Here is a 27580-nt window from a genome sequence, read left to right on the forward strand (position 1 = left end):
GCCTGCGCCGCTGTGGTCGGTTTGGCCACCGTGCCTCGCTCCGGGAGCCTTTTTTTGGGAGTTCCGGACCTCCAAAAATTATTCCGGGACCTGTTCCGCGATCCTCGCGACATTCCGGACATTTTTAAGTACCATATTGACATATTTTCGGTGAACTTCCGAAATAGCCTCCAGTCCGGCCGGACTGTTTGCAGTCCGGAAAAACAGGCTTTCTGAGCCTCAAAATTTGGGTGTTCACAGTTGGTGACTACAAGATCTGCATTGAAGGCAAAATCACATACTGTGGTTATAATCAGCCAAGTCTCTAATCAGCCTGAGGAAGAAGAACTTGATGTAGTGATGGTTAGCCACATTACTTTTGAAGATAGGGATCAAGACCAAAATTCTATTGAGGAAAATGTTGAGGATGCTCATTTTCCTTTGGAAGAGGGAAATAAAGCTACAATTGATGAGCTGAAAGAAGTTAATCTTGAAACAATAGAAGAGCCTCGCCCAATTTTCCTTAGTGAAAATTTATTGTCTAAGGAGGAAATGGAGTATATTGAATTACTTCGGGAGTATCGAGATGTCTTTGCATGGTCCTATAAAGAGATGTTGGGATTAGATCTTAAGGTAGCAGTCCACAACTTGGCAATTAAACCTAAGGTGAAGCCAGTGAAACAAGCTCAAAGGTGATTCCGTCCAGAATTGATTTCATAAATAGAACCTGAAGTTAATAAACTCATTGATGCTAGTTTCATAAGGGAAATCAAGTATCTTACTTGGATCTCAAACATTGTTACAGTCAAAAGAAAAATGGACAGTTAAGAATTTGTGTAGATTTTTGAGATCTAAACAATGCATGTCCAAAGGATGAGTTTCCTCTTCCCATCTTTAAAATTATGGTGGACGCCACAACTGGTTATGAACGACTTTCCTTCATGGATGGTTTTGTCTGGCTACAATCAAATGCCAATGGATGCTAAGGATGCAAAAGCGATAACATTTCGAACACCAAAAGGTATATATTGCTACACAGTTATGCCTTTTGGATTGAAGAATGCTGGTGCTATTTATCAATGGGCAATGCAAAATATCTTTGATGATATGCTCCATACAAACATTGAATGCTATGCTGATGATCTGCTTGTAAAGTCAAAAAAAATCAACTCACCACATCCATGATCTTTGACAAGTATTTCAACATTTATGTAAAATCCAGCTAAAGATGAACCCTCTAAAATGTACATTTGGAGTCTCGGGGAAAATTTTTAGGATTTACTAAGGTATTAAGATTGATTAGTCAAAAATTGATGTAATGCTCAAAATGCCGGAACCTCGCAATATTCATGAACTCAAAAGACTGCAAGGGAAATTTGCATACATTTAGAAGTTCATTTCAAATTTAGTCGGTCGATGTCAGCCATTCAGGCGGTTCATGAAAAAGGTTGTCCCTTTTCAATGGGATGAAGCATGCAGCAATGCTTTTAAAAGCATTAAGTCATACTTAATGAATCCACCTGTTCTTAGAGCACCCATACAAGGACCTCCCCTCATCTTGTATATTGCTGCTCAAGAATGCTCTTTGGGAGTACTATTAGCACAAGAAAATGATGAAGGAAAGGAGAATGCATTGTATTATATCAGTAGAATGCTAACTGGTGTTGAGTTGAACTATTTTCCAATTAAGAAGATGTGTTTAACACTAACATTTGAAATAAAGAAACCGAGGCATTACTTGCAGGCTCATTCAATTCGACTAATTTCACGTATTGATCTCATCAAATATTTGATGGCTAAACCAGTCTTATCTGAAAGACTAGTTAAGTGGGCTCTATTACTCCAAGAGTTTGAGATCACATACATCCCACAAAGAGCAACAAAAGGGCAAGCCCTTGCTGATTTTTTTGCAAACCATCCTATTCCTGATGATTGAAAGTTCTCTAAAGATTTGCCTAATGAAGAAGTTTTCCTTGTTGAAGTTCCACAATCTTGGAGAATGCTCTTTGATGGTGCATCAAGTCAGATGGGTGTCCGAGCTAGAGTTGTTTACATCACTCTAGAAGGGGGAATCTTACCTTTCGCATTTAACTTAGTCGAGAGGTGCGCAAATAATGTTGCAAAATATCAGGCTTTGATACTTGGCCTAGAAATGGCGATTGACATGGAGATATCTAACTTGAACATATTTGGAGATTCAAAGTTGGTTGTCAATCAAGCACGTACTGCAAAAGGAAAATTGCCTAGCTAATGCTTTAGCAAATTTGGCGTCAACTCTAGCATTGCTAGATGTAGAAGCAAAAATGCCAATATGCAAGAGATGGGTAGTACCACCAATGTTGGATGTTGAACTCGATGAGGTGGATGTTGTTCCCTTACTTTAACTATGCTGCTAAGCTTCTCTTTTAATAGTATTTCGATCAAGCACGTACTGCAAAAGGAAAATTGCCCAGCTAATGCTTTAGCAAATTTGGCGTCAACTCTAGCATTGCTAGATGTAGAAGCAAAAATGCCAATATGCAAGAGATGGGTAGTACCACCAATGTTGGATGTTGAACTCGATGAGGTGGATGTTGTCTCCATTTGTGAAGTTGATAAAGGAGAATGGTGACAACCACTTGTCAAATTTCTAGAGCATGGAAAATTGCCAAATGATCTAAGGAAGAAAGCCAAAATAAGTTCGCAGGCTTCTCACTTCATAAACTTCAAAAGTACACTTTATCTTCGCTCTTTTCATGGAGTCTTCCTACGCTGCCTTGGAGAGGAAGAAAGTACCAAAACTTTAGAAGAAGCACATTCAGGTGTTTGTGGTGCACATCAATTTGGGCCAAAGTTGCACTTCAGATTAAAAGGATGGGTACTATTGGCCTACGATAGTGATAGATTGCATGAATTACTCTAATAGATGTCAAGAGTGTCAACTACATGCAAACTTAATTCATCAGCCGCTTGAACCACTTCACCCAACAGTAGCATCATGCCTTTTAAAGCTTGGGGATTGAATACTGTAGGACCAATTCTAAAAAGTTCAAGTGGCCACCTATATATTCTTGTTGCTACTGATTATTTCTCGAAATGGGCTAAAGCTGCCCCATACAAAGAAATCAATAAGGAAACTATAGTGAGCTTTATTAGAACGAACATCATTTATCATTTTGGTGTGCCTCGATACATAATAACTAATAATAGAAGGGAGTTCTACAATAAAGACATGGACAAATTATGTGAGCAATTCAAATTTAAGCAATATAATTTGTCCATGTACAATGCACCAGCAAATTGGCTTGTAGAGGCGTTTCAATAAGACTTTGGGCAAACTTCTCAAGAAGATAGTAAATCTGTCAGAAAAAGGATTGGCATAAAAGATTAGGCAAAGCATTATGGGCTTATCAAACTATATATAGAACATCAACTCAAGCAACTCCATATTCGCTTATTTATGGTGTAGAAGTTATTCTTCCTCTCGAACAACGAATTCCATCCTTGAGAATTGCCATTCAAAAGGTTCTCTCTAATGAAAAAAATGCTCGGCTTTGCTTGCAAGAGTTAGAAGCACTGGATGAAAAATGACTTGAAGCGCAACAACTTTTGGAGTGTTATCAAGCTCGAATGTGCAAACCTTTTAACAAGAAGGTGCGAATCTGCTCTTTTCAAGTTGGCGATTTTGTTTTAGTAGTAAGAAGACTAATAATCATGTCGCGGCGTATGGGCAATAAGTTCCTCTCGAACTAGGACAGATCATATGTATTTCAAGAAGTCTATTCGAAAGGAGCATAAAAGATAATTGATCAAGATGGACTACAAATTGGGCCAATCAATGGCAAGTTTTTGAAGAGATAGTATAACTAGAAGCTTGACAGCGCTCCTGGCCTGCACGAGCTAAAACTGTGAATGGCTAAAAAAAACATAAAATAATATCTTGTAGTTGAACTACTTTACGACATGATCCTTCCAAAATGAGGTACGTAGGCAACTTAGTATTTTGCTAAGTACAGTCTCAAAAAAAAAGAAAAAAGAAATTCAAGATTGAGAAAAAGGGATGAGTGGATAAGCAATAAATGAAATCAAGTTTTATTAATAATTGAAGAATTTGATTACATTTAAAAAAAAAAAAAAACTAAGCAAAGTCTAAAAAAAAAGGAGGAAAAAAAGAAAAAAAGCTTCTATGGATTCCATTCAAGCTTCTCCAACTTATTGCGCTTATCAGAAAGCAACTTTTGCAGCATAGAAAGAGAATGCTCATCTTTAGTACTGTGAATTGGCATAGCTTCAACTTTGGATATTTCTTCACGGATTTTTGAAACCATGCTTTGTTTCTCTAAGACATCACTTTTCGTCCCTTCTAAGGAGGATTCAAGTAATTTCTTCCTTGAAGTTAGCCTTGCTAATTCTTCCTCAATTTCGATAAGTTCATCTTGCACAAATGAAGAATTGACAATAGCTTCTTTGATAAGTTCAAGACTCAAAGTGTAACATCCCTTCCCGGTCCACCCGTTAACCCGAATGAACCGAGCCGAGACGCTACAATCTGGTTGAACTTATGTCCTGTCATGCTGATATCATCCTGTATGCTAAATATGAATACAAAACATTTCCAATTAAACTCCAAACTTCCAATATCTCCAACTAATCATTATAACACAATAACACTATCTATATGTATAGTCATAACTGTATAAATCCTCAATAGCATTTAATATCCAGCAATTAATTACATTCATGATCTATATCAAGTTTTCATGACCTAATCATACCAACTATAGTAAAATATTTCATCTTCAACCATTTCATAAGTATTATTCTTATCTCCAACTACTTACACCAAAATAATTACATGCTTCACTTATATTTACAATCACATAAGCTCTGACAAATGTAATAATTATACATGCCATAAATCTTAATACATGCCATAATTCTTAATTATACAACTCTCAATCTACTATGACCAAATTAATCACTTCTGCTTTGATAGTACTCTTCAAGTCTTCAAGTAGCAACCACTATCTTCAACCTACGCGTGATAAAAATCGACGCGCTGAGTATAAAACTCAGTGATGCTCATAATTCACATACTTAACAAAGTGTGACGACAACTAACTTAAAATACAAATTTCATAAAAGCATTGAAAATCATAGATTCAGTAAATTTCAACATCAATGTATTTTTATAGCAAAGAATAAACTTGTATTGTAATGCATAAAATAAATAATTTAGTTCAAATTATCTCATAACTCCTTTACATGAACTTTTAATCACACATATCATGATACTCTCATGATCTTACCTGCTGTTCATTATGTTGTATGACTTATGCACCTTTAGTAAAATCATATAAGTTATGATTAATAACATCTCATAACTGTATGGCTCCTTAAGAATTAAATAAATAAACTTATAAGCATATATAGCATTGTACTTTCATGATCTTACCTAATGTTCTTTATGCTGTATGAATTCTGCAACTTTTATTAAAACTCAGTGAATATCGCAACGAATAAAGAAACATATAAGCACATACATATGTAGAAATAAACATGTACTCACATATGGAATGTAAGCACACATATCATGATACTTTCATTATCATACTTGCTGCTCATTATACTGTATGATTATGCAATTTGTAGTCAATATAACTGTATAGCTCTATAAGGTTATAGTGAAACCAAAGTGATAAGAAAAACTGTATGAAACTGTATGAATAATGTATGACTAGGCTGCTATGGCCATTATATAATCATATCCACTCAACGGCCTGTAGCCGGAGTACCAAACTGTATGGGGCGCAGATCTGCTATCTTATGTCGTGACATAGCCTTATCTACGTGGTTTCTACCTAACCTCAATGGAGCATATTAATGGTATGTCAATAGATAAAACAAATGCATAGTAACTGTGTCATAATTTGCATGCTTGTGTCATGTTATTTTTCACATGCTTGTGTCATGAAATTAACTGCTTCATAATTTCATAAACCTTACTGCTTACCTGTATGCTGATAGCCTTGCCAAGCGTGCAACTTGTGTCCTATTAGTTTCACATCATTTGCATGCTTGCATTTTGTGTTTATACATGTGTTCATGTTGTCTTTTTGTTTTAAAATGATTGAAGGCATACAAGTTGAGCAAAGGAATACAATTGCATAGAATTCATAACTTCATACACCATAGTGTTTACCTCATTTCACATCATTTGCATGCTTGCATGTTGTTTTGATACATGTTCTCATGTTGTCTTTTTTTTTTAAAATGATTGGAGGCATACAAGTTGAGCAAAGGAATACAATTGCATAGAAAATGAAGTCCAAAAGAGCATCAGAACGCAATTCGCGAGCGTGCCATGCAAAGTCGCGAGCGCGAGAAGCACACAAGAGGGTCAGAGAGTTTATAGGCCAAATTCGTGAGCGCGCAATGAAATTCGCGAGTGCGAGAAGTGCAAATTGAGAGTCAGAGAGTTTACAAGCACAATTCGCGAGCGCGCAATGAAATTCGCAAGCGCGCGTCGTGTTTTCCAGCCTGCGCAGTCTCTACTATTTTGGTCATATCTCTCAATTTACAACTCTGATTTGGGTGATTCAAAAACCCATGGAAAGCTAACACATAGTGCAACAAATAACTCTTCTATGACACTTTCTAATGCCATCATTAAATGGGGCCAAAATCAAGGTGAAGTTACTAGTTACTTTTCCAGCAAAACCTGTTTCAGCATGAACTCAATATCTACTTCATTTATTCATTTCATCTCATGCTTTTTCACCATTTTCAGTCATCTTACTCAACATTAAACAACATATTTTCTCATTATCAACACACCACAAATTCTCATGCAAGGAAATTAATTAAACTAAAAGAGATAGCACACCTTCACTCCAAAAAGCTTGAGCTCTTCTTCTTAGCTTCCTTCTACCTTGAGCTCACCTCTCCTATACATAAGAATTCTTATGAATACTCTAAAAATATCACCAAATGATTCAAGTATGAAATTCAAGAAGGTTTACTTACTTGGATAGAATAGAAGTTGAATTAATGCTTGAATCCCATGAAAATTGATGGAGAAAGGAAGGGAAAGTAAGGTAAAGGAAGTAGATGAAGGAGATGAAGATGATGAAGGAGATGAAGAAGATAAAGATGAAAAAATGGGAAAGTTAAATGGAAGTCTCGGGTAGACTCCACAAATACCATGATTTTGTGTGTAAAATTACCAAATGGTACCTCAAGTGTCAAAATGGTACAACTTAATACCTCAACTTTATATTTTAGTGCAAGCAAGTCCTAATCCTTATACTTTGATCTTTTTGTTTCCTTCAAGTAAGTCCACTTCTTTTCCTGATTTCAATTACCTCCCATTCTACCCCACTCTGGACTCTAATAGCTCGAACCGGGTTTTGGATCAGCCCGACTCGACTTTAAGCAACAACTCGATTCAATAGAAAAATGGGACGTTACACAAAGAATCGTCCAGCTGTCCTCTTAAATTTTCTAATTTTTTTAGCCGAAACTATGACGAAACGCTTAAAGAAAAAGATGATTCTAGTTGTAAGAAATTGTTTGCGATTTGAAGGTAGCTTGCAAATCGCTCTCCCACTATAAAAAGAACGCCTAATTGCGACCGATTTTTGCGACCGACTGAAATCGATCTCAATTTTGCGACCGATTTGCGACCTATGGACAAACAGTGGCTAATTATAGCGCTAAAAATTCCTACGAGTTTGATTTTCAGTTTGCGACCAGCGTACTACGAATTTACGACCGATTTTGCAACCGATTTGCGACTACGTTTTATTCCGTCACAATAGTGCGCGCTTCAAAATTAGGAATAAGTTCTGAGACCGATTGGCGACCGATTATTTGCGACCGAAATTTTGAGTCACAAATCGGTTGCAATTTTATTACGAAGTAAAACGACATCGCAGAGTTAAAATTTGCGTCGATATTAATGAATCGGTCACAAATTTTAGGGTTTTAAATGCTAGACGCCCTCATTCTTCTTTCTTCTTCTTTCTTTCTTCTCCTCCTCCTCTCCTCTCCTCCACTCGCAGCGCCACTCCAACCCTTCCTGACACCGCTCCAGCCCGTCTGACGCCGCCAGCTCCGCTCCATTGCAACTCAGGTCACTCCATTGCTGTTTGGACACAACTTGAGGTAAGTTTTGCGAATTTTTTTTCGATTTTTTTTTTTTTTGCGATTTTATGTGTTTTTATTATAATAATTTTTGGTTAGTTTTGTATATTTGCGATTAGGAATATTTAGATATTGTTATTATTATTATTATTATTAATTATTATTATTATTATTATTATTATTATTACTATTACTGTTATTATTATTATTATTATTATTATTATTATTATTATTATTATTATTATTATTGTTATTATTATTATTATTATTATTATTATTATTATTATTATTATTATTGTAATTAGGAAGGAATTAAATATAATAATTATGAAGTATGTAATATTAGCAATTTTAGAAAGGAATTAAATAGAATTAAATTAGGAATTAAATATAATAATTAAAAAGATTAATAATTTTATCAAGGAGTTAAATAAAAAAAATATAATAATTAGGAAGCAAGTTTCATGTCATATTAAGTGGAAAACAAAATAGTTAGTTTTTTAATAGTGTTAAGTATTATAAATGATAGTTAATTTTTTTAATAGTTAATTATAAAAAGAATTAAAAGATTAAATGATAGTTAATTTATTTAGTTTAAATCATTAATTTTAAACCTAATTTAAATTATTTTGTCAATTTAAAATATGATTATATTTGAAGTATGTAATAAGTAAAAAATTAATAAAAACATTTCGAGTAGAATAACAAATTTTAATATGTATAACACATATTAAAAAAAAAAAAAACTAGTCCAAATATAAGTTATAACTTTGCCACATGATACAGGATACAGAACAGCAATAATAGAAGCCAATTATTATGATACAGGTAATTAAAATTACTCTTTTTTTATAATTATGAAATAATGCATTTTTTTTTGTTATTATTGTTGTTATTATTCTTTTTTTTTTTTAAATGAATGATGCTTTTGGGTTGGAGGCCTAGTAGTGGCCATTTTGCCTTTGGAGAATGTTGGTATGATATAGAAGTGTTTATTAAAGTGTCTTTATATTTGAGATTTGATTGTGTTGTGCCGAAATGCTGCTGAATTTTTTTCCAAAAAAATCAATATGTGGAATATTACACTTACCTTTATTAGGGCAAAGGTAATAAATGAACTTAGTGATTTTACATTTATATATAGTTACCCTTATTATAGAAATAACCTTAGTAAGTTAGAAGTGTAAATTGAACATTACATTGTGGCAGGTTTTAAGGATGGTTTAGACTAATGCAATTACATATAATTTGCCCTTTATAAACACAGTGTTAATTAGGTAAAAAAAAAATGCGACCTAATCAAGATTGGATGTACTGGAGGTTCGAGGTCAATGGGATATTAAGACAAGAGTTCCTGCAAGGATTGGAGGCGTTTAGATTGTGATGCTTTCGTCTAATTATATTTCACTTCTTTTTTTTTTCTCAGCATATATCCATCTTCTCGAGCATCGAGGCAAATTATGAGGATAATCAAGCTACAGCTGCATAAAGAAGGATACACATGGGATACCGTACCACAAGAGGCGAGAGATTTTTATTGGGAGGAGTTTCAGGTATGCTTTGGTTTAAGTTATATCATCATTCAATGTTTACAATTCATCAAGATACCTCCTTAGTATTGAAATGCTATTTTTCATTTTTTGCAGAAACATTTCATAGGGGACGAGGCCATTACGGCTATGCTGAAAGTGGCCTCGGAGAAGTTATGCACTGATCGATATGCTAACTTCACCTATAGGATGAGAAGAAGTGGTAAGAAGCAGCAGTGCGTGTCTCAGGAGATATGGGAGAGCTAGCAAAAGGCTTGGGAGGATCCTGCATTCAAGAGAAAGCGGGAGATATTTGCACAAAACAGGCGCAGTGAGACTAGCGGTGATGGAGCAGGACCTTCTCGACACACAGGCGGATCAATATCTGCTATAGAGACAGCTCGATTATTAGTAAGTGAACTAGTCACGGTATATGAAACTGATGTTTAATAAAAGGACACTATATATATATTAATATATCATGCATAAAAATTCATTACAGGCTAAAGAATTAGGTTGTGAGCCAACACCGATTGAGGTGTTTACATACACTCACACGAAGGACCACGATCTTAATACGTTTGTCGCCAGACGTGTGGTGAGCGTCAATGTAAGTAACAATGAATAATATTTACATTTACGCTCTACTCATTGCGAAGATGTACAAAGTTCAATATAATAAAGCTTGCAATTGCATTGATTAATTAATTTTTTGTTTTCAGGAGAACTATACTATAGCTCGAGAGCATCTTGTTTCTTCTCAGACTGATGAATCTGAAGCTGAGTCAAGAATTGACGAGGTAGCACTTTATACGGCATCAGGTCTCAAGCATCACAGTTTTACTGCGGCTCAGCATCTCACGCTTCTGCACCCAGCGCACGACCACAACCCGAGCACACTGCCAAGGAGTTTACTGAATTATGGGCTCGTGTTGATGATCAGCAGAGACAGATTGTAGAACTTAGAGCGCATGTGATGCGGCTGTCCGGTGAGCCCGGTGCTAGTACTTCTTCCTCTGATCCTGCGCCTGCTATAGATCGAAATGTTTCGACATCTCAGCAGCAGCCACTTCCGTCTCCTGATCCCGATGCTGCAGACGATACCTTGGTCACCCCTCCCAGCACTACAGCACATCCAGCAGGTACTCCTCTCAGCGATTCGACATCGGATCATGCAGATGAGCAACCGCGTAGATTTGATTTTGGACCTTTTTAGTTTTTCATTGTTTTTTGACATTTTGTTCAGTACAATAACAATTACATTTTTATATTGTTTTTGAATTGCGTTTGTTATATATATATATATATATATATATATGTGTGTGTGTGTATATATGTGTGTGTGTCAATTTTCAAAGGTGCGAAAAAATTATGGTTTCATAATAATATTTATTTTTTTATTTTTTCAATTTTGCAACCGATTTGCTACCAAAAATTAAAATTTTAAATTTACAATTTGCGACTGAATTTCATAATTGCGACAGACTTTTTCTGCGTCCAATTTGCGACAGCGTTTCCAAATGAAAACACTACCAAAATTTGCGACCGATTTTTGCGTCGGTCGCTTCGCTAATTTGCGACCGACGCAAAAATCGGTCGCAAAGCACTTTGCGACGAGCATTTTGGTGACTAATATCTTTCGGTCGCTAATGGAATTTAGCGACCGATTTTTGGCATTTTGCGATCGATTGGTCGGTCGCAAAATGCCGTTTTTTTGTAGTGTCCTAACATGGTGCTATCAAATCCTTCTACTTTTTCTATACCATCAAAAATTATATGAGCTTATTCAACAATAGAAGGAACTTGTGATGTGGAAGTTCGACCTATTTTAGCTTTAGCTCCTTCCATGCCATTACTAAAACTTTACGGTGATGGTTGGTCATAAAATCATTATAAAATGTAGACAATTCAGAAGTAGCATGAGAACTTGCTTTCTTTGTTTGATGAGCATCTTATTTTTTTTCCTCATAATGACTAGTGTTGGACTCTTTTAGTGGAAGATACCCATCAAGATCTTTCGAAGTAATTAAAGGGAGGTCATACGAAGCTGGCCCAAGTATAAAACTCATGCTATCTAAAGGCAATGCACAAGGTCCATCATCACAAATGACGTTGTTGAAGCCCAACTGCAATAAGAAATTTGCAAAGTAAATTTCAAAAACGTGAAGTTAAATAAAAAGGAAGAAGAAAAAAAAAAGAGAAAGCAAAAGCTTACCGGGTCATCAGGATCATAAAATTGTTGTGTTGATGAAGCCTAATATTTCGCTTTACTTTCTTCTAACAACGATCAGAATCATTCTTCTCTTCATTTGAAAGAGATAAATTAAGCATATCTCTTCTAGAATGCTTTTGACTAGAGTGAGAATTCAATGCATCTTTAACTTCCTCTAATTGATTAGGAGTTGTTGCAACTTGAATTGGTGCCATTATTTGAAGGATTTCATTCATCACTAGCTTCTATAAAGGAGTCTTTCTTTGTAGAAGTGCCAGTTACCTTTTCTCTAGAAGGATTAGCAACTACTTATGATTTTATCCTCAACATAATTGGTGATTCTCTCTTATCTTTCTCAACAACAGATTCTTGGGGAGGATTTAAAGGAATACATCCACCCTTTTCAACATTTGAATTCTTCAAATGAGAAGGCTTTGAAGATTTCAATAATGTTGGCATTGGTCTTAAATTCGACATCTCATCTTGAGGAAAAGCTTTAGACCATTCTATTTTCCACCAATCCTTGTACGTTTCAGTACATGTAAAGCGACCATCAAGTTTCATTAAAGGAATAATTAGTTTAGCACCACTAGCTAGATGAACACACGATTCCCAAAGCTGTAAGACTGTCTCTAAAGATACTCTTGAAAAAAGACATGTCCATATTACCAAGAAGATCTAGGCAATAACCCAGCTCTCTACTGAATCTATGAAGGATGTATGACTCAATGATGTATTGGTTCTTATAGCGCAAAATCAAGAAGCTTCAACAAAGATTAATGAAATGCTCCATGTGATGTGAAGTCAACTTACCATTATCATCCAAAAAGAAGTCTTTTTTCATTATATGAGATGGTCGCAAATAAGCTTTCCCTTCCATAAAAAGTTTGGTGACTTTAGTTTCATTATAATACTGGGCCATTCATTGTCCACCATAGGAAGTCATCTTAGCATCTCCGTCAACGTCATGAAAGTGCATGTTAAAACGATTAGCTAACCAAGCATAAACATAATGGAAAGGTAATGGAACTCCACATCTTTTTCAAAGTTATAGTAGTAGAAATTGCTCGAGGGCGTTTATAAATGCTTGCTAAAATAGGAACAGCCAAAGAGAAGATTTCACCAGATGCAATCATACTTGCAACTTTGTAGGTGCTTGGACGAATGAGATTCACTGGATCATGTGTAAGTACAAACATATATAACTAACAAGAAATCAAAGTAGCCAAGTAAACTTCTTCCTGTAAATCATCTTCTAAGTTTAGAATTTCAAAAGGCTTTTGCCAGTTTGCATCTCGCTGTAATTTGTTACCAATAACACCTGAAGGATTGAAAGTCTTCTCGAGAGGAGTAGTTCTTTTAGTGTAGTGTTTTTCAGGAGCCTTAGGATATCTAACAGGACTGCAGAACTACAAGTTCACCCAGTTGTGAATATTCAACTCAAAGCTAAAGTTAACCCGTTTGGCATTTTTGTAGTATACATAAAATAAATATTTGCAACTTCGTGGTAAGAAGGGAATTCCACCTCTGTTGACTCCAGTAAGATCTGCAGTTGAAGGGATCATCACATCATAAAATGAGCATTGATCGGATGCCCTCCTAAGAACTTTAAATCCCAAAGAGAAATTGACCCTTCTCCAGCTAGAAGGAAAAGATTATTTGTTGAAGCACTCCAATGTTCACAGAAACAATGAATGATGTGAATAAAGCATGATACACCTTGGCTTTCAAAAGTAGTTACTTATTACTTGCCAACACATCTTCAACCCATTCCCAATAATGTTCGATGAAGGAAAATTCACCAACAAGTCAAGTTTGAAAGTAGGATGCCAAGAAACTTCATTGTTGTGGAAGTGACTTCTCAAAAGTGGAAGATTATTTGATGGAGTTTAAAGCGAGTGAAGTGAAGATTGCAATAATTGGCATGGGACGCACTTAACTACGTCATGTGAAAGTTGAAATTCACATGTACGTTAAATAGTCCAATCTATAAGATGAGGAGTGTCTACTTTGCTTGGTGCTTTGGCTCCAAAATATTCATCAGCAGATCTTTGAAAAGTGAAAACTATTCCAGGATTTGAATCCTCTTCGTCGTCGCTCAAAATTTTCATACATGGAATTTTGGGCAAAGCCGAAAATTTAATTATGTGAACCATCTTGATGAAGTCTCGAAAGTGTTTAATTAGCTAAAAAAAAAAAGAAAATCGAAAGAGGACTTGTTAAAAAAAATCAATCAAGACAAGTCCATAGTAAAAAATAATTCATATGAATTTAGAAAAGATCAAATCAAGTTGAATTCATGTGATCAATCACGTTCAAGCCAAATCAAATTTGCGAGTTATTGGTCATCAATTAAATATAATCATGCAAGCTTGTGATTATGTTTAGAGATACTGACAAAATGAATTTGATTAAGAATGTTTAAAAAAAAAGACCTGCAAACATTCTGAGTTAATATAGTGTAGCGGGTAATTAATGCAAAGCATTATAAAAGCACGCGATAGACAGTATTTTGGCCAAAATCAAAAGCTTAATCTTGTTGAAGAATTTATTAAAGATAGATTCATGACGAAGAAGGTAAAAAGTTGTTTATTCAAATTCAGTAAACAAAGTGGACTTTCACTGGTCCTTTGTTTATTCAAATAAATGCAAGTTTGTGGTTGAAAATCGTCATGCCAACAAAACGAATAGTCAGGTATAGGTGAAACAAAATTACCATGCATTCATGTCTAAAGAATCGACGCAAAGAAGAAAAGTGGACTTAGAAAATTTTCATACATGGAATTTTGAGCTAAGCCGAAAATTTAATTATGCGAACCATCTTAATGAAGTCTCGAAAGTGTTTAATTAGCTAAAAAAGAAAAAAAGAAAATCGAAAGAGGACTTGTTAAAAAAAAATCAATCAAGACAAGTCCATAGTAAAAAATAATTCATATGAATTTAGAAAAGATCAAATCAAGTTGAATTCATATGATCAATCATGTTCAAGCCAAATCAAATTTGCGAGTTATTGGTCATCAATTAAATATAATGGTGCAAGCTTGTGATTATGTTTAGAGGTACTGACAGAATGAATTTGATTAAGAATGTTTAGAAAAAAAAGACCTACAAACATTCTGAGTTAATATAGTGTAGCGGGTAATTAATGCAAAGCATTATAAAAGCACGCGACAGACAGTATTTTGGCCAAAATCAAAAGCTTAATATTGTTGAAGAATTTATTAAAGATAGATTCATGACAAAGAAGGTCAAAAGTTGTTTATTCAAATTCAGTAAATAAAGTGGACTTTCACAAGTCCTTTGTTTATTCAAATAAATGCAAGTTTGTGGTTGAAAATCGTCATGCCAACAAAACAAATAGTTAGGTATAGGTGAAACAAAATTACCATGCATTCATGTCTAAAGAATCAACGCAAAGAAGAAGAAAAGTAGACTTAGATAATTGAGCCGGATAAAAAAATATGTAGTAAGAAGGCGTACCTGGATGCTGTGACGAGAGGAGAATTTGATTCAATTGCTTCAATTTAACCTGAAAAGAAAATACACAGGGTAAGAGTTCTTTTTTTATAGATTTGTCAACCCTATATTTGATAAAGTTTTAAATTCTCAACTCCAAATTCGATAAGGATTTAGATCGACAATTCTAAGTTCAATAAGGATTTAAATTCTCAACTCCAAAATCATTAAGAATTTAATTTCTTGAAGGACAAGAAATTAAAAAAATAATAAAATAGAAAATTATAATTAAAAAAAAATTAATTAGAGTTTCACTATTTGGCTAAAAAAGAAAATTGAATTGGCCTATTAAATTGGAAGTGCTAATTTTTTTTTCTCATGCCATAAAAGAAAGGGGCATGAGTTAAAATTTTTAAAAAAATTTGTCTTCTATAAATTTTTGAGACCTGTTCAAATAAGTTCATGAACAAGTCCCAAGGGGACATCTGCAGACACCAAAATTTTCTTAAGTTAATTTGATTATTAACTTAATTATTTAATTAGCCAATTAAATTATTAATTAGTTAAATTAAATAATTTATTTTTTAATAACAAATCAAAATATTTAAATGGTTATTAAAATAAAATTATTGGATAAATACTATTTACTGCATAAATAAATAAAGTAGTAAAATCCAATAAAAATTGGCCAAGTGGACCAATTAAATTAAATCCTGGCGAATAAATCCGACGTCTACATAAGATAAGTGACATCGCAGCAGCCAATGAGAACTTGCCAAGTGAACCAATTAAATTACGTACTTAGCAAGGAGACTTCCTCAAATCTCTATAAATAGAAGATCTCTATTCACATATGGGGACACAAACATATAAAGAGAAAGACAGAAAATAAGCCTTAAAGCTCTGTCAAACTTAAAATTACAAAAACTCTCTCCCAAGTCCAAAAAATCAAAGTTCTTTCAATTTCAATTCAAGGTCTTGTGCCTGAAGTTTGTTCTACATCAATTCAACATCAAGTCTTTTCAACTGTGGAATCATATTCAAGATAAAGTCGTTTCACACTAGAGATTGTATCCATTTTTTTATAAATGCAATTTGTATTTTTTTTCTTAATTTTCAGGAATAAATTTTACGCATGCAGTGACAATCTAAAAAAGCTTATTAATTTTTGATAAACCTTTCCACATGGTCAAATACTTAAATTAAATAATTACTCAATCACAGGAATATTCGGCCAAATAGAGGGTTAACCTATAAAAAAGAACTCTGATTTATGCTAGTTCTTGCAAAAACACTCTACACTGACCTTCGTCTCCCTAGCACCCCAAATTAAAAAGTTTGTAATATTCACCCTAAACTCAAATTCAACTAGGGTTTTGAATAAAAATTAATAAAGTGGGTATCAAAACACACCGTTTTGACACCAATACTCACCGTTTCATTAAGTTGTTTTTTCTCCCCAAAATCCCTAATCCCTATACCGGTTCTCTTCTCTCTATCTCTCCTCTTACTTCTTCTCCTTCTTCTTCCTTTGCGATAATGGCGAGTCGCAGTAGCCCAAATCCCTAATCTCACCTCCCCTTCTTGCTTTTGATTTGTTAACTTTCTTGCCGTTTTTGTTAAGTTGTAGCCTTGAATGCATTTATGGAATCTGAAAGTGAAGGTAGCGCTGACTCAGTGGACCCACTGTTGCTTGATTTGGATTGAGATGTCGACATAATTTTCCCGTCCAAATAATGAAATCATGGAGTAGAACAAATCCAGGTAGACGATTTTGTCGATGCCCATATTGGCGAAAGAAGGCAAAGCAATAGGAGTTGCTTCCTTTTTTTTCTTTTCACTTTGGTCTGTCACCTACCAATGCCAATTTCATGTTAATGGCTTTAGGAAGGGGACCCTAAAAATTGTGACTTCTTTACATGGATGGACAGTAAACTCCCAGCCACGAGCATGGAGATTGTGAACAACAAGTTTGTAGGAATTGATGGGTTAAAGCTAATGTGCATATGTTGAAGGAGAAGAATTTGGAGCTAGAAAGAAAATTGAAGGAGGCAGAGCAAAAGGTAGTGCAAAAGAAAGCATCTAAGAAAGAATTGAAGGCCCAAAGGTTGCTAACAGTACACTTAATTCCAAGTATGAAGGAAAAGAAGAAAAGGGGCGAGTTGGTTGAAGTGTTTTTTATACAGGAATTGTGTTAATGTGCTTGATGTACTGGGTTGTGCTTAAGTAAAACCTCAATGATGCTTAATGTGCTTATTTGGTTAGTTGTGGTAGTAGCTTATATATCCAAAAAGCTCAGTCAATGTCCTTGTTTGTAGAACCTAACTTGAAATTGAATGTAAAAGCAGCCATTTGGCTGTTTTGCTATTAACATGGTGTATCTGCAACTATTAACTAACCTAAGAATTCTAAAGCCAAAAATTCAAAATTTTCTTACTTATTTCTAAGGGCCCTAAACCAATTATGCTCTTCCTGGTAACTCCTTATCACCCAAGACTAATTTCTTACTCTGGTGCTACCATATAATCTCCAAGGGCATTTCCTCTCACATCTACAATCAACCTTCTTTTCCTTACTTTTTTTCCAAGTGACATTGGAGCCACTTGTGAATTGCAAATTTTTTTGACAGCCACCGTTAACTCTTGCTTACTCTTGAATATCATACCCACACTGAATTGCAACTTACTGTGATCTATACTAGGGTCATAAACATTTTAAGGATCTTTGTTTTCTTTCTCATCTCTGATTCTCCTTCTTCACTGCCTTAAACAAACTTACCACTATTGTCCCCACTTAACAAGAAAAATGAAATACATCTCAAAGCAATAAAATACTCAATATGTGTTACAAACAACATTATAAACAAGGGCAAATATGCATAGTGTCAGCCTCATATGTAAGTGAAATTGTTTGTAAGAAACAGTACAACAGAAAAGGGGGAATGGGCAATCAGTGTTGCAATAAAGCAATCCACATGGGCAATCAACAGTACTCATACAAAAAATTCATTTTTAGTGCAATTCATTTAATAATGTAATTTAGTTTAGGAAAATATTGTTCTTCATCTATTTTATCAATAGGGAGACATATATATATATATATATATATATATATATATATATATATATATATACACACACACACACACATAAGATATATAAAATAATTAGGAATTTAACTCCTAATCTATTTACAACTAATATTCTAACACTTCCACTAAAGTTTGAGCATAGATGATATATATATACACACACACACACACATAAGATATATAAAATAATTAGGAATTTAACTCCTAATCTATTTACAACTAATATTCTAACACTTCTTAACACTTCCACTAAAGTTTGAGCATAGATGTTAATCATGCCCAATTTGTTACAAAGATAGTCAACCCAAGATTAATTTAGAGCTTTTGTAAAAATATCTCCTAGTTGTTCACTAGTCTTGACATGCCCCATAGAGATACACCTTCTTGTTTCTTTTCATGAATGAAATGACAATCAACCTCAGTATGTTTTGTTCATTCATAAAATACCTGATTTGATGCAATTTGAAGAGAAGCTTGATTATCACACCATAACTTTATAGGCAAGGACGTCTTGAAATTAATTTCCTCCAACAACTGACGAATCCAAATTATTTCATAAGCAGACTGTGACATAGCTTAATATTCTGATTCAGCACTCGATCAAGAGACAACATATTGTTTCTTGCTACTCCATGATATCAAGTTTCAACCCATATAGATACAATATCCTAAAGTTGTATCTTCTATCAATCTTTGGACCTGCCTAATTCGCATCTGAAAAACACTCAAAATCCAAATGCCTATGATTATAATAAAGTAGGCCACGACCTGGATTACCTTTTAAGTAGCATAAAATCTATCTTAAAGCTTCCCAATGGATACAATAGGAGAAGACATAAACTGGCTTAAGACGCTCACAGAGTAAGCAATATATGGACGTGTTACCGTAAGATAATTTAGTTTTCCCACCAATCTTCTATACATCTCAGGATCATCAAATAGCTCACATCAGTTGTAAGTTGCAAATTAAGAGCATTGGAGCACTACATGGCTTGGCACCTAACTTTCCAATTTCCTTCAGTAAGTCAAGACATACTTCCTCTAAGATAGGAAGATCCTCTCTTACACTTGGAAACTTCAATGATCCTAAGTCTTCTGTTTGGAACTAAGTCTGGAGAAATGATTTGAGTGATGGAATGCCGGCTGCATCACTCCCTGTAATGACAATGTCATTGACATAAACCACAATTAGAATCAAACCGGCCTTAGTGTTTATGAAAATACAGAATGATCAGAAGTACTCTTCTGTATGTCAAATTGGTGTACCACCTCACAAAATCTACCAAACCGAGCTCGAGGACTCTGTTTTAGGCCATAAAGAGATTTGCAAAGTTTACACACTTTATCTGACTCCCCAGAGCAACAAAGCCTGGTGGTTGCTCCATGTAAACGTGCATAGTAAACTGGCATTTTTAACATCCAGGTGCTAAAGAAATAAACAAACGAACAGAAGACAATTTGGCTACCGGAAAAAAAGTGCATAGTAATCAAGTCCATAAATCTGAGAATAGCCCTTAGTAACTAAACGAGCCTTGAGATGAGCAACAGACCCACTAGGATTCACTTTAACTATAACACCCTAACACCATGTATCCAAGGATAAATAGTGTTGAGATGCTACATAACATATCATACAGATCCATTAACTGAAATATAAGTCACACCATGTGTTAAATAGTAAAAACCAGTATAAAAAAATTTCTTAATTTTCACATACAGTCATATATAAATAAATACATGACCAACATAATTTAGAAGTTATTTAATACATGGTGGACATTAAGGAGTTTAAACTCCTACAAAATATATTTACAAACTGAGGAGGTAACATGTCCAGACACAACTGATCCTAACCTTTTTTCCATTTTTGTCACTCTGAATAGATGGAATTCTGACTGTTAATGCCTCCTAGTGCCAAAATCTGGAAAACATTAGCATTTTATATGAGATGCCACTCAGTGAGTGAACGCTATCATAAATGATTATTTGAAATAACATAGCATATCATGAGCATCTCAAATAAAGCACATAGTGCACTCCCAATAATCCAAACATCTCTAACTCCTCGGGTCACCAATGCCCGACATCAACAATTTACAGATAATAATAGCCATTCATCAAATCATTCACAGTAATAGTGTACAGATTGACAGAAATTTATATTATAGTCATTCAAGGCATCACAGATACTATGCCACAAAGGTATATTTCAGAAGCATGATGTAGATGATTGTCATATTATTTATGTTATGACCTATCAAACCAAACTCACCCTGGATATCAGATATCAAATTTAGCTAGCCAACTTTCAGATTAGATATTTTGAGCACACAGCTCTAGATAATAGATTTATGAGCACGCAACTCCAGATAATAGATTTATGAGCACGCAACTCTAGATAATAGATCAGATTCATGAGTTGGTAATGATAATCATAACTTCCTTTTACTCAAATGCAGATATGACAAAATTGCATTCACAAATTAGGCTCATTGGCCTCAGATAACACATACCTTTTTGCTTAAGCCCCATTTCACAATGAATCATATGCTTTGTGTTCACAGATAATTAGGCTCATTGGCCTCAAAATAACATATAGGTTTTGCTTACTTGCTTCTTTTCAGACAAATCATTTCTTTTTTAGATCATAATATCAGGTATAGAATAATATCATAATTGATATATCAAACAAATATTCATCACATACAAATAACCATTATAAGCTTTTACTCACAGTATATACTGCAATAGTATCAAGGCCTGGAAGAGCTCCTCCTTCACCTTCTTCTAGGATCCTTTTACCTATATGGATAAGCAAGCACCTTAATACTTGATAGTGATTTTCGCAAGTGTACGAAATCACAACAAGTAATATAGAATGAGAAGAATATCGTATCCACAGGAATTGTATATCAAATACCAAAATTATGTTAACCTATTATTATTTAAATGGAAATGAGGGGAATTATATTTAAAAACTAACTTTAGTAAATAAAAGAGAATAAGAAGAAATCAAGCAAGGCAATTTTTGATTAAAAGAATCAAGGATTAAAAGCTACTAGGGATTTTGACTTCACTTAGTTCTATCCAATTTATTTTATTAGTTCGTTAATCAATTTTAATTGTTCATGTAGGGGAAACAACCCTAAATTCACTAACAAGCTCTCCCGATGTATTGTTAGCTATTTTAACCCGGTCTAATTACCTATCTTCTAATAGCGCAATCAAACATGAATTAAATCATTATGTTTCATGGTTTGTTTTGTGAATTCATAACCTAAGGTCATTAACTTATGAAAACACTCCATGAGTCAAACCATATAGCTTCCGCATCAAGTTATTATTCTCATGTAATTTATTACCTTTTTCATATCAAAAACCCTTCTCCCGATAGTGATTAATGAAATAAATCAATCCAGGGGAGAAACTCTGCCTAAAAGCATTAAGTTTAATAACAAATTATACTTTGAACAAAGAAAAACAAATCTAATATTATAAATTGGAAACGAAATTAAGCTACATCAAATCCCTAGTATGAGAGTTTAGTTCGACATAGTAATTAAATAAAACTCAATAATACTTGATAAAAATTGCATAATCAATGTGAATAATGAAAAGTAAAACAAGATTAAGAGTTTAGAGATAAAAACTAGTCAATAATTAATTTTGGACGGATTCCTTGAATCCTTGCACAAATCTTGTACGCTTGAAGTCTTGGAAAGAGAGAGAAACAATAGAACAAAAGATATCAAAACTGAAGATAGATTATACAATGAATGGCTCCTCTCTTTATATAGACTTCCTGGGAGAAAATCCAACTTCGTTTAGGAAATAGAATCCTTATTAAGTAAGAAATCTTTTTGGAGATAGGAAAGTATTTAGGCTTTGGATTTCTTCTCAATTAGGACTTTTCCATCTGCCTAAATAGGATTAGATCTTGATTTGTATGTCAGGAAAGTATCTGAGGTGGGCCCATGCAAGTTATAGAGACTGGCTGGCGTTCTCGACTTAAGACAGTGCTTAATTCGTAGCACGAGCGTGCTGTTCTGCACTGTCTAGGCGTGCCAAAGCCTGAGTTCTAAGGATGGTTCAGCACCGGCCGTGCTCAGCGGCATGTCTAGAGAAGAATCTGTGGCACGGGCGTGCTAGGCTTTGAGTTTCCAGGATGAAATGCATCACGGGCGTGCTTAGGCAAGCACGCCTTTGTGTTGATGTCCTCTTTAGGCACGGGCGTGCCCGATAGCACGGTCTGGGCGTGCTAGAGTTTGAGTCTTAACTTGATTTTCCTTGAATCTAGTACGGGCGTGCTGGATTGCACAGGCAGGGCGTACTAGAGCCTAATTGTATTTGCTTTATTTTGCTCTTTTTTGTGCCAAAACCTACAATTTTCCATAAGATTAAGTGGATTATGATTCAAGGAAGCTTTACACTAAAACATAAGTAAAAATTAAATAAAAACTAAATAAAGTAATAAAAATACTAAAAATTCTAATAAAACTATAGTAAAAATACTATAAAAAAATAACACTATCAATACTCATTTTGGCATTTAATCAAACATTTGGTGTGCATGACTTAAATGCTTAACATTTTTATTCCTCTTTGTATTTTTGAACTCCCGGAGAATTCCATGTATTCTCCAACAGTCATTAAACAATCATGTAATCTCAATTCAATCAATTGCTCATCACGCACCATGTGTTAAATTCACCATGATATCACCATTTAATGAATATTTCTTAAGCTCTTTAAACTTCTATAACCATATAAATATGGTAACTTCAATTTAAACACCATTCTTTTCAAACTAACACTTGATAACATCATTAGAATGCTTAATCAACTAATTAAACTTATCAATTCAAAACGAAAGGATCATTTCGAGTTGGCAAAATCTCCATCTTTGGCCTTAGGTAAGTTTTTCTCAATTCAATCAAATTAAAGCTTAAATCATAGTTTATATAATCAGTACTAACTGATTAACACTTTAAATCATGTTTATTTTACTTAGGAAACGCCTCCCTAAATTATAGTCATATTTACACATGCCTCCTTCAATGTTTTGGAACTGACTTTAGCATCCCTAATTTTTGCTTCCGTTATATAAATGCATCCTTCCATCAAAAATTACTCAAATTTTGTCAAATGGCAAATAAAATGACCACACTAACCTTTATAATATACATAATTTTCATTACAATTAATTACGTTTAGTCCTCCATGTCTCTCCTTGAATCCTTCATAGAAAAAGGAAGCACCATCTCTGTCTTTTATGCCCATAATCTACACTTTCTAAAATCTCTCATTTTCCTAAATCTGAGGCATAAATTAAGCACGGAGCTATCAATGTGAAATCGAGGCCTTTAAAAATGGAAATTATGAAAAAATAAATGGAAATAGATGAATTTAAGCATGGGCTGATTTCCTTTCCCTTTTCCATGGCAGAGATGTCATTACTACTAATTCATTATTATTTTTTTTCAACTTTCCCGATCACCGGCTAGTGTTCGGCCAGCAGCGACCTCCTCCCTGCCACCATTGCCTCACCACCGTTCTCTCTCTCTCTCTCTCTCTCTCCATTTCTTTTTCGACTAGTGTAGTGATAGAATATGAGTTGCCTTCATTTTTCCGAATGGAGCGACTCCACCTCAGCCTCCTACATTTTATTTCGATTTTCTGGCGCGACCAAGGACCGATCAGTTAGACTCTTCCATTGCTCCCTCCTCCTCTATTGTCAAACGAAAAGCAGGCCATAGGTCCAAGAGTTGAGCCGATGTAATAGAGAAGAGATCATTTTTGCTGACAACATGACTCTTTGGCCAAGCTTGATTGGTTGCTCATCGGAAACTGAGAGGGGGGCAGAGGAGACGCAGGACCAAAGCTTACGATCTCAAATCGTGTTACCAAAGAGAAAGTAAATTCTTTTTTTGTGGTTTTGGTTCAATTAGCTAATTCTAGAAGGTTTTTGGATTGGTTTAATAATTTTTTATGGTTTCGATTTGAACCGGTCCAATTAGCTAATTCCATAAGGGTAGAATTGTCTTTTACTTTTTTTTCTTTCCTTTGACTTTAATTTATAAGGTAGACTAATAGAAAAGTAGTTTAATTTTGGACAGAGGGAGGTAGTTGTGTATCGGACTGTTAATTTTGGGAGGCTTCTGTTAGTCTTAAAACGTTGAAGCCCTCATGTGTAAATATGGCTATAATTTAGGGAGCTATTTTTTTTTCTCCCTTTTACTAATTTGCATCAAAATCAATCTCCCCTTCAAAATCTCTACTTTGAAACCCTAACTCAAACTTTACCAAATCATGATAATAACATAAACTAAATAGAGATTAAATTACCTTAGATGATTTCCAACAAAAACCCTTTGAAAATCAAGTTGAAATCTTAAGATTTTATGCTTTTCTTCTTCTTTTCTTCTCCTCCTTATGCTACGACCTCTCTTCTTTCCTTTGCCAATAGATATTGTTCTTTTAATTTTGCTACTACTTAGTTTATTAAATAACTAGCATGTTATGTGCAAGTCACATGACTACTAATTCTCTTTAAAACCTTTATGTTATGCATATTCACGTTTTTACGCATACTTGTTATCATAACTTTCTTTATGCCAATCAAGTCCATAATCCTCATTAACACTTAATTAACCTCATTTAGGCCTTAGTTACACATTTTAGATGATTTAACACAAAATCATTAAGTACTTAATCAAAACACTAATTGAGGTGCTTCATGTGCTAGCTTCTCATCGCTATAACTTGAGTACATTTAACCCTCTTCTAATTAATCTCCATAATCATTTTCTACTTTAATTAACTTATGATTTTGTGATTAACAATCGCTTACTAACATATTAAGGCAATCTTAATCAACTTAATCATCAATATAGACATAATTCTCCATAACAGTCTCACTATCCTCATTTGAGTTAACTCATTCATAAACCCCATATATAGGTGTTACTGAGAGGATTTAAAGAACATAAAACGCCCTCTGAATCTAAGACAGAGAGTCAAGCTTTTCAAGTCCAGAGCTTATTCAGACTTATGCATTTGTATATTCACATCTTATCGTATGCTTATGTGCATAGCCATGTTTAGGCATATCATTGCCCAATATTTATCACAAGCAATTGCAAATGCATGTGTGTGTGTGTATATATATATATATACACACACACACACATTCATGTTACATGCATCATCTTCATAAATACAGATATGGTGTATGATCATGATATGGCGTTACAAGTCCAGGATGTTACATTAACGGTAAAAACCCACTTACAACCAATGGCGATTTTCCCTACAGGGAGAGGCACAAGATCCCAAGTACCATTACCATCTAAGACAGCCACTTCCTCTTTCATTGCTGCATGCCAATCAGATGGGACAATGTTTGAACAATAGTTTTAAGGGTAGAAACAGAGTCTAGATTACTTACAAAACAACGAGATGAAGAAGAAAGATGATCATAACTAACAAAAGGTACATTGGAGTTTACCTTTTCAAAGAGCGATGGGAAGGTCAAGGTTCGATTAAAGATTAGTGTATGGCACAGACTTAGGTTAAGTAGAAGGGAACGGATCTTCTGTTGAAGCGGTAGGTGGGGGAAGTGAGTCAAGAGTCTATGATATTCTAGAATAAACATGTTCAAAACGAGGGCGAGTGGACACTGGTACAAGAGTAGGAGCAGGATTAGGAGCAGCAGACATTAGAGCAGGAGTAGGAGCAGCTAAGCTAGGAACTTACTGGATAGTGTAGACTAAAAGATCATCATTCTCCTCCTCACTCTTATACATAGAAGAAGAAGGAAAAAATGGAGTTTTCTTAAAGATTGTAACATCTACGGAAATAAGATAACGATTAAGATTGGGAGAAAAACAACGATACCCTTTTTTATGCTAAGAATACCCAATGAAAATGCAACAAAGGGAATTCAGATCCAATTTGGAAACCTCTGGATGAACATCACGAACAAAACAAGTACAATCAAAAATACGAGGTTCAATGGAAAATAGAAGCTTAGAAGGAAAATAGAAGCTTAGAAGGAAAGAAGACACTATATGAAATTTCACCATTAAGCACAGAAGAAGGCATGCTATTGATAAAAAACATGCAGTAGAAACAGCATCAGCATGTTTAGGGACCTCCATTTGGAATAGAAGTGCCCTAGCAACCTCAAGAAGGTGTCATTTTTTTTTCTTTTTTCAACCAATTTTGACAAGGAGTATCAACACAAAATGTTTGATGAAGAATACCATTCTATAACATATAAGATTGGAATGAACTAAATAGATATTCTTTAGCATTATCACTTTGCAGTATGGGAATAAAAGTATTAAATTGAGTTTTAATCTCATCACAAAAGGAACAAAAAATAGAGAATATCTCAAAACGAGCTTTTATTACCAATAACCACGTAACGTGAGAATATCATCCACAAAAGTAACAAAATACCTAAATCTAGTTTTAGAAATAATAGCACATAGACCGAAGCATGAAAATGAACTAATTCAAAAGGGGATGAAGCCCGTTTATTAACTTGAGGGACTAAAGGTAAACGATGATTTTTGGCAAATTGATAAGATTCACATTCTAAAACTGATAAAGACTAGAGCTGCGAACATAGCTTTATTAAAGTAGATAATGAAGGATGACCCAAACGATAATGAACCTCAAGAGTTGATAGAGCACCAGCACAAGCTAGAGATAACGAAACTTATTCATCCAGAAGATAAAGGCCACTAGACTCACATCCTCTACCAATAATCCGCTTTGTCAAAAGATCCTGAAACACATAATAAGTTGGATAAAATTTGACACAATAATTCAATATACGATTATTTTTCCTAACAAATAATAGATTAAATGAAAAACAAGGCAAACAAAACACAGAAGACAAAGGAAGAGATGGGATGGGATTAGCGGTGCCAATACACTTGACAGAAGATGTGAACCCATCAACTAGAGTAACATGATCATTAAATTGTTCAAATTCTTTTAACGAGGATAAGAGACTAGGGTTACCTATCATGTGATTTGTGCAACCAAAATCAATGAACCACTCTGATGAGGTAGACATAAGACATGTATTAGGAGTACCTGAATTGGTAGTAGTAGCAATTGAGGAATTACCAGACTTAGAAGAACAATCTAGAGAGCTCAGCATACTCTACAGCAGAA

The 27580-nt window shown here is 34.4% G+C and overlaps 1 protein-coding gene and 1 pseudogene across 1 annotated transcript in view; one reads left to right on the forward strand and one right to left on the reverse strand.

Moving 5' to 3' along the window:
- Positions 1-2590, forward strand: part of LOC149496228 (uncharacterized) — an 18526-nt gene extending 15936 nt beyond the window's left edge. The window contains exons 2-5 of the mRNA XM_089721304.1: positions 241-671; positions 852-1128; positions 1919-2181; positions 2392-2590. Coding sequence (XP_089577430.1) covers positions 241-671; positions 852-1128; positions 1919-2181; positions 2392-2590 — 1170 coding nt within the window. The remainder of the gene's footprint in view (positions 1-240; positions 672-851; positions 1129-1918; positions 2182-2391) is intronic.
- A 9542-nt stretch (positions 2591-12132) lies between these two features.
- On the reverse strand, positions 12133-25764 carry LOC149496229 (uncharacterized; annotated as a pseudogene).
- Between the last annotated feature and the right edge of the window lie 1816 nt (positions 25765-27580).

The sequence above is a fragment of the Jatropha curcas genome, chromosome 5 (genome assembly GCF_041381405.1).
Source record: "Jatropha curcas cultivar XTBG-Jc1 chromosome 5, XTBG_Jcur_1.0, whole genome shotgun sequence".
NCBI lineage: Eukaryota > Viridiplantae > Streptophyta > Magnoliopsida > Malpighiales > Euphorbiaceae > Jatropha > Jatropha curcas.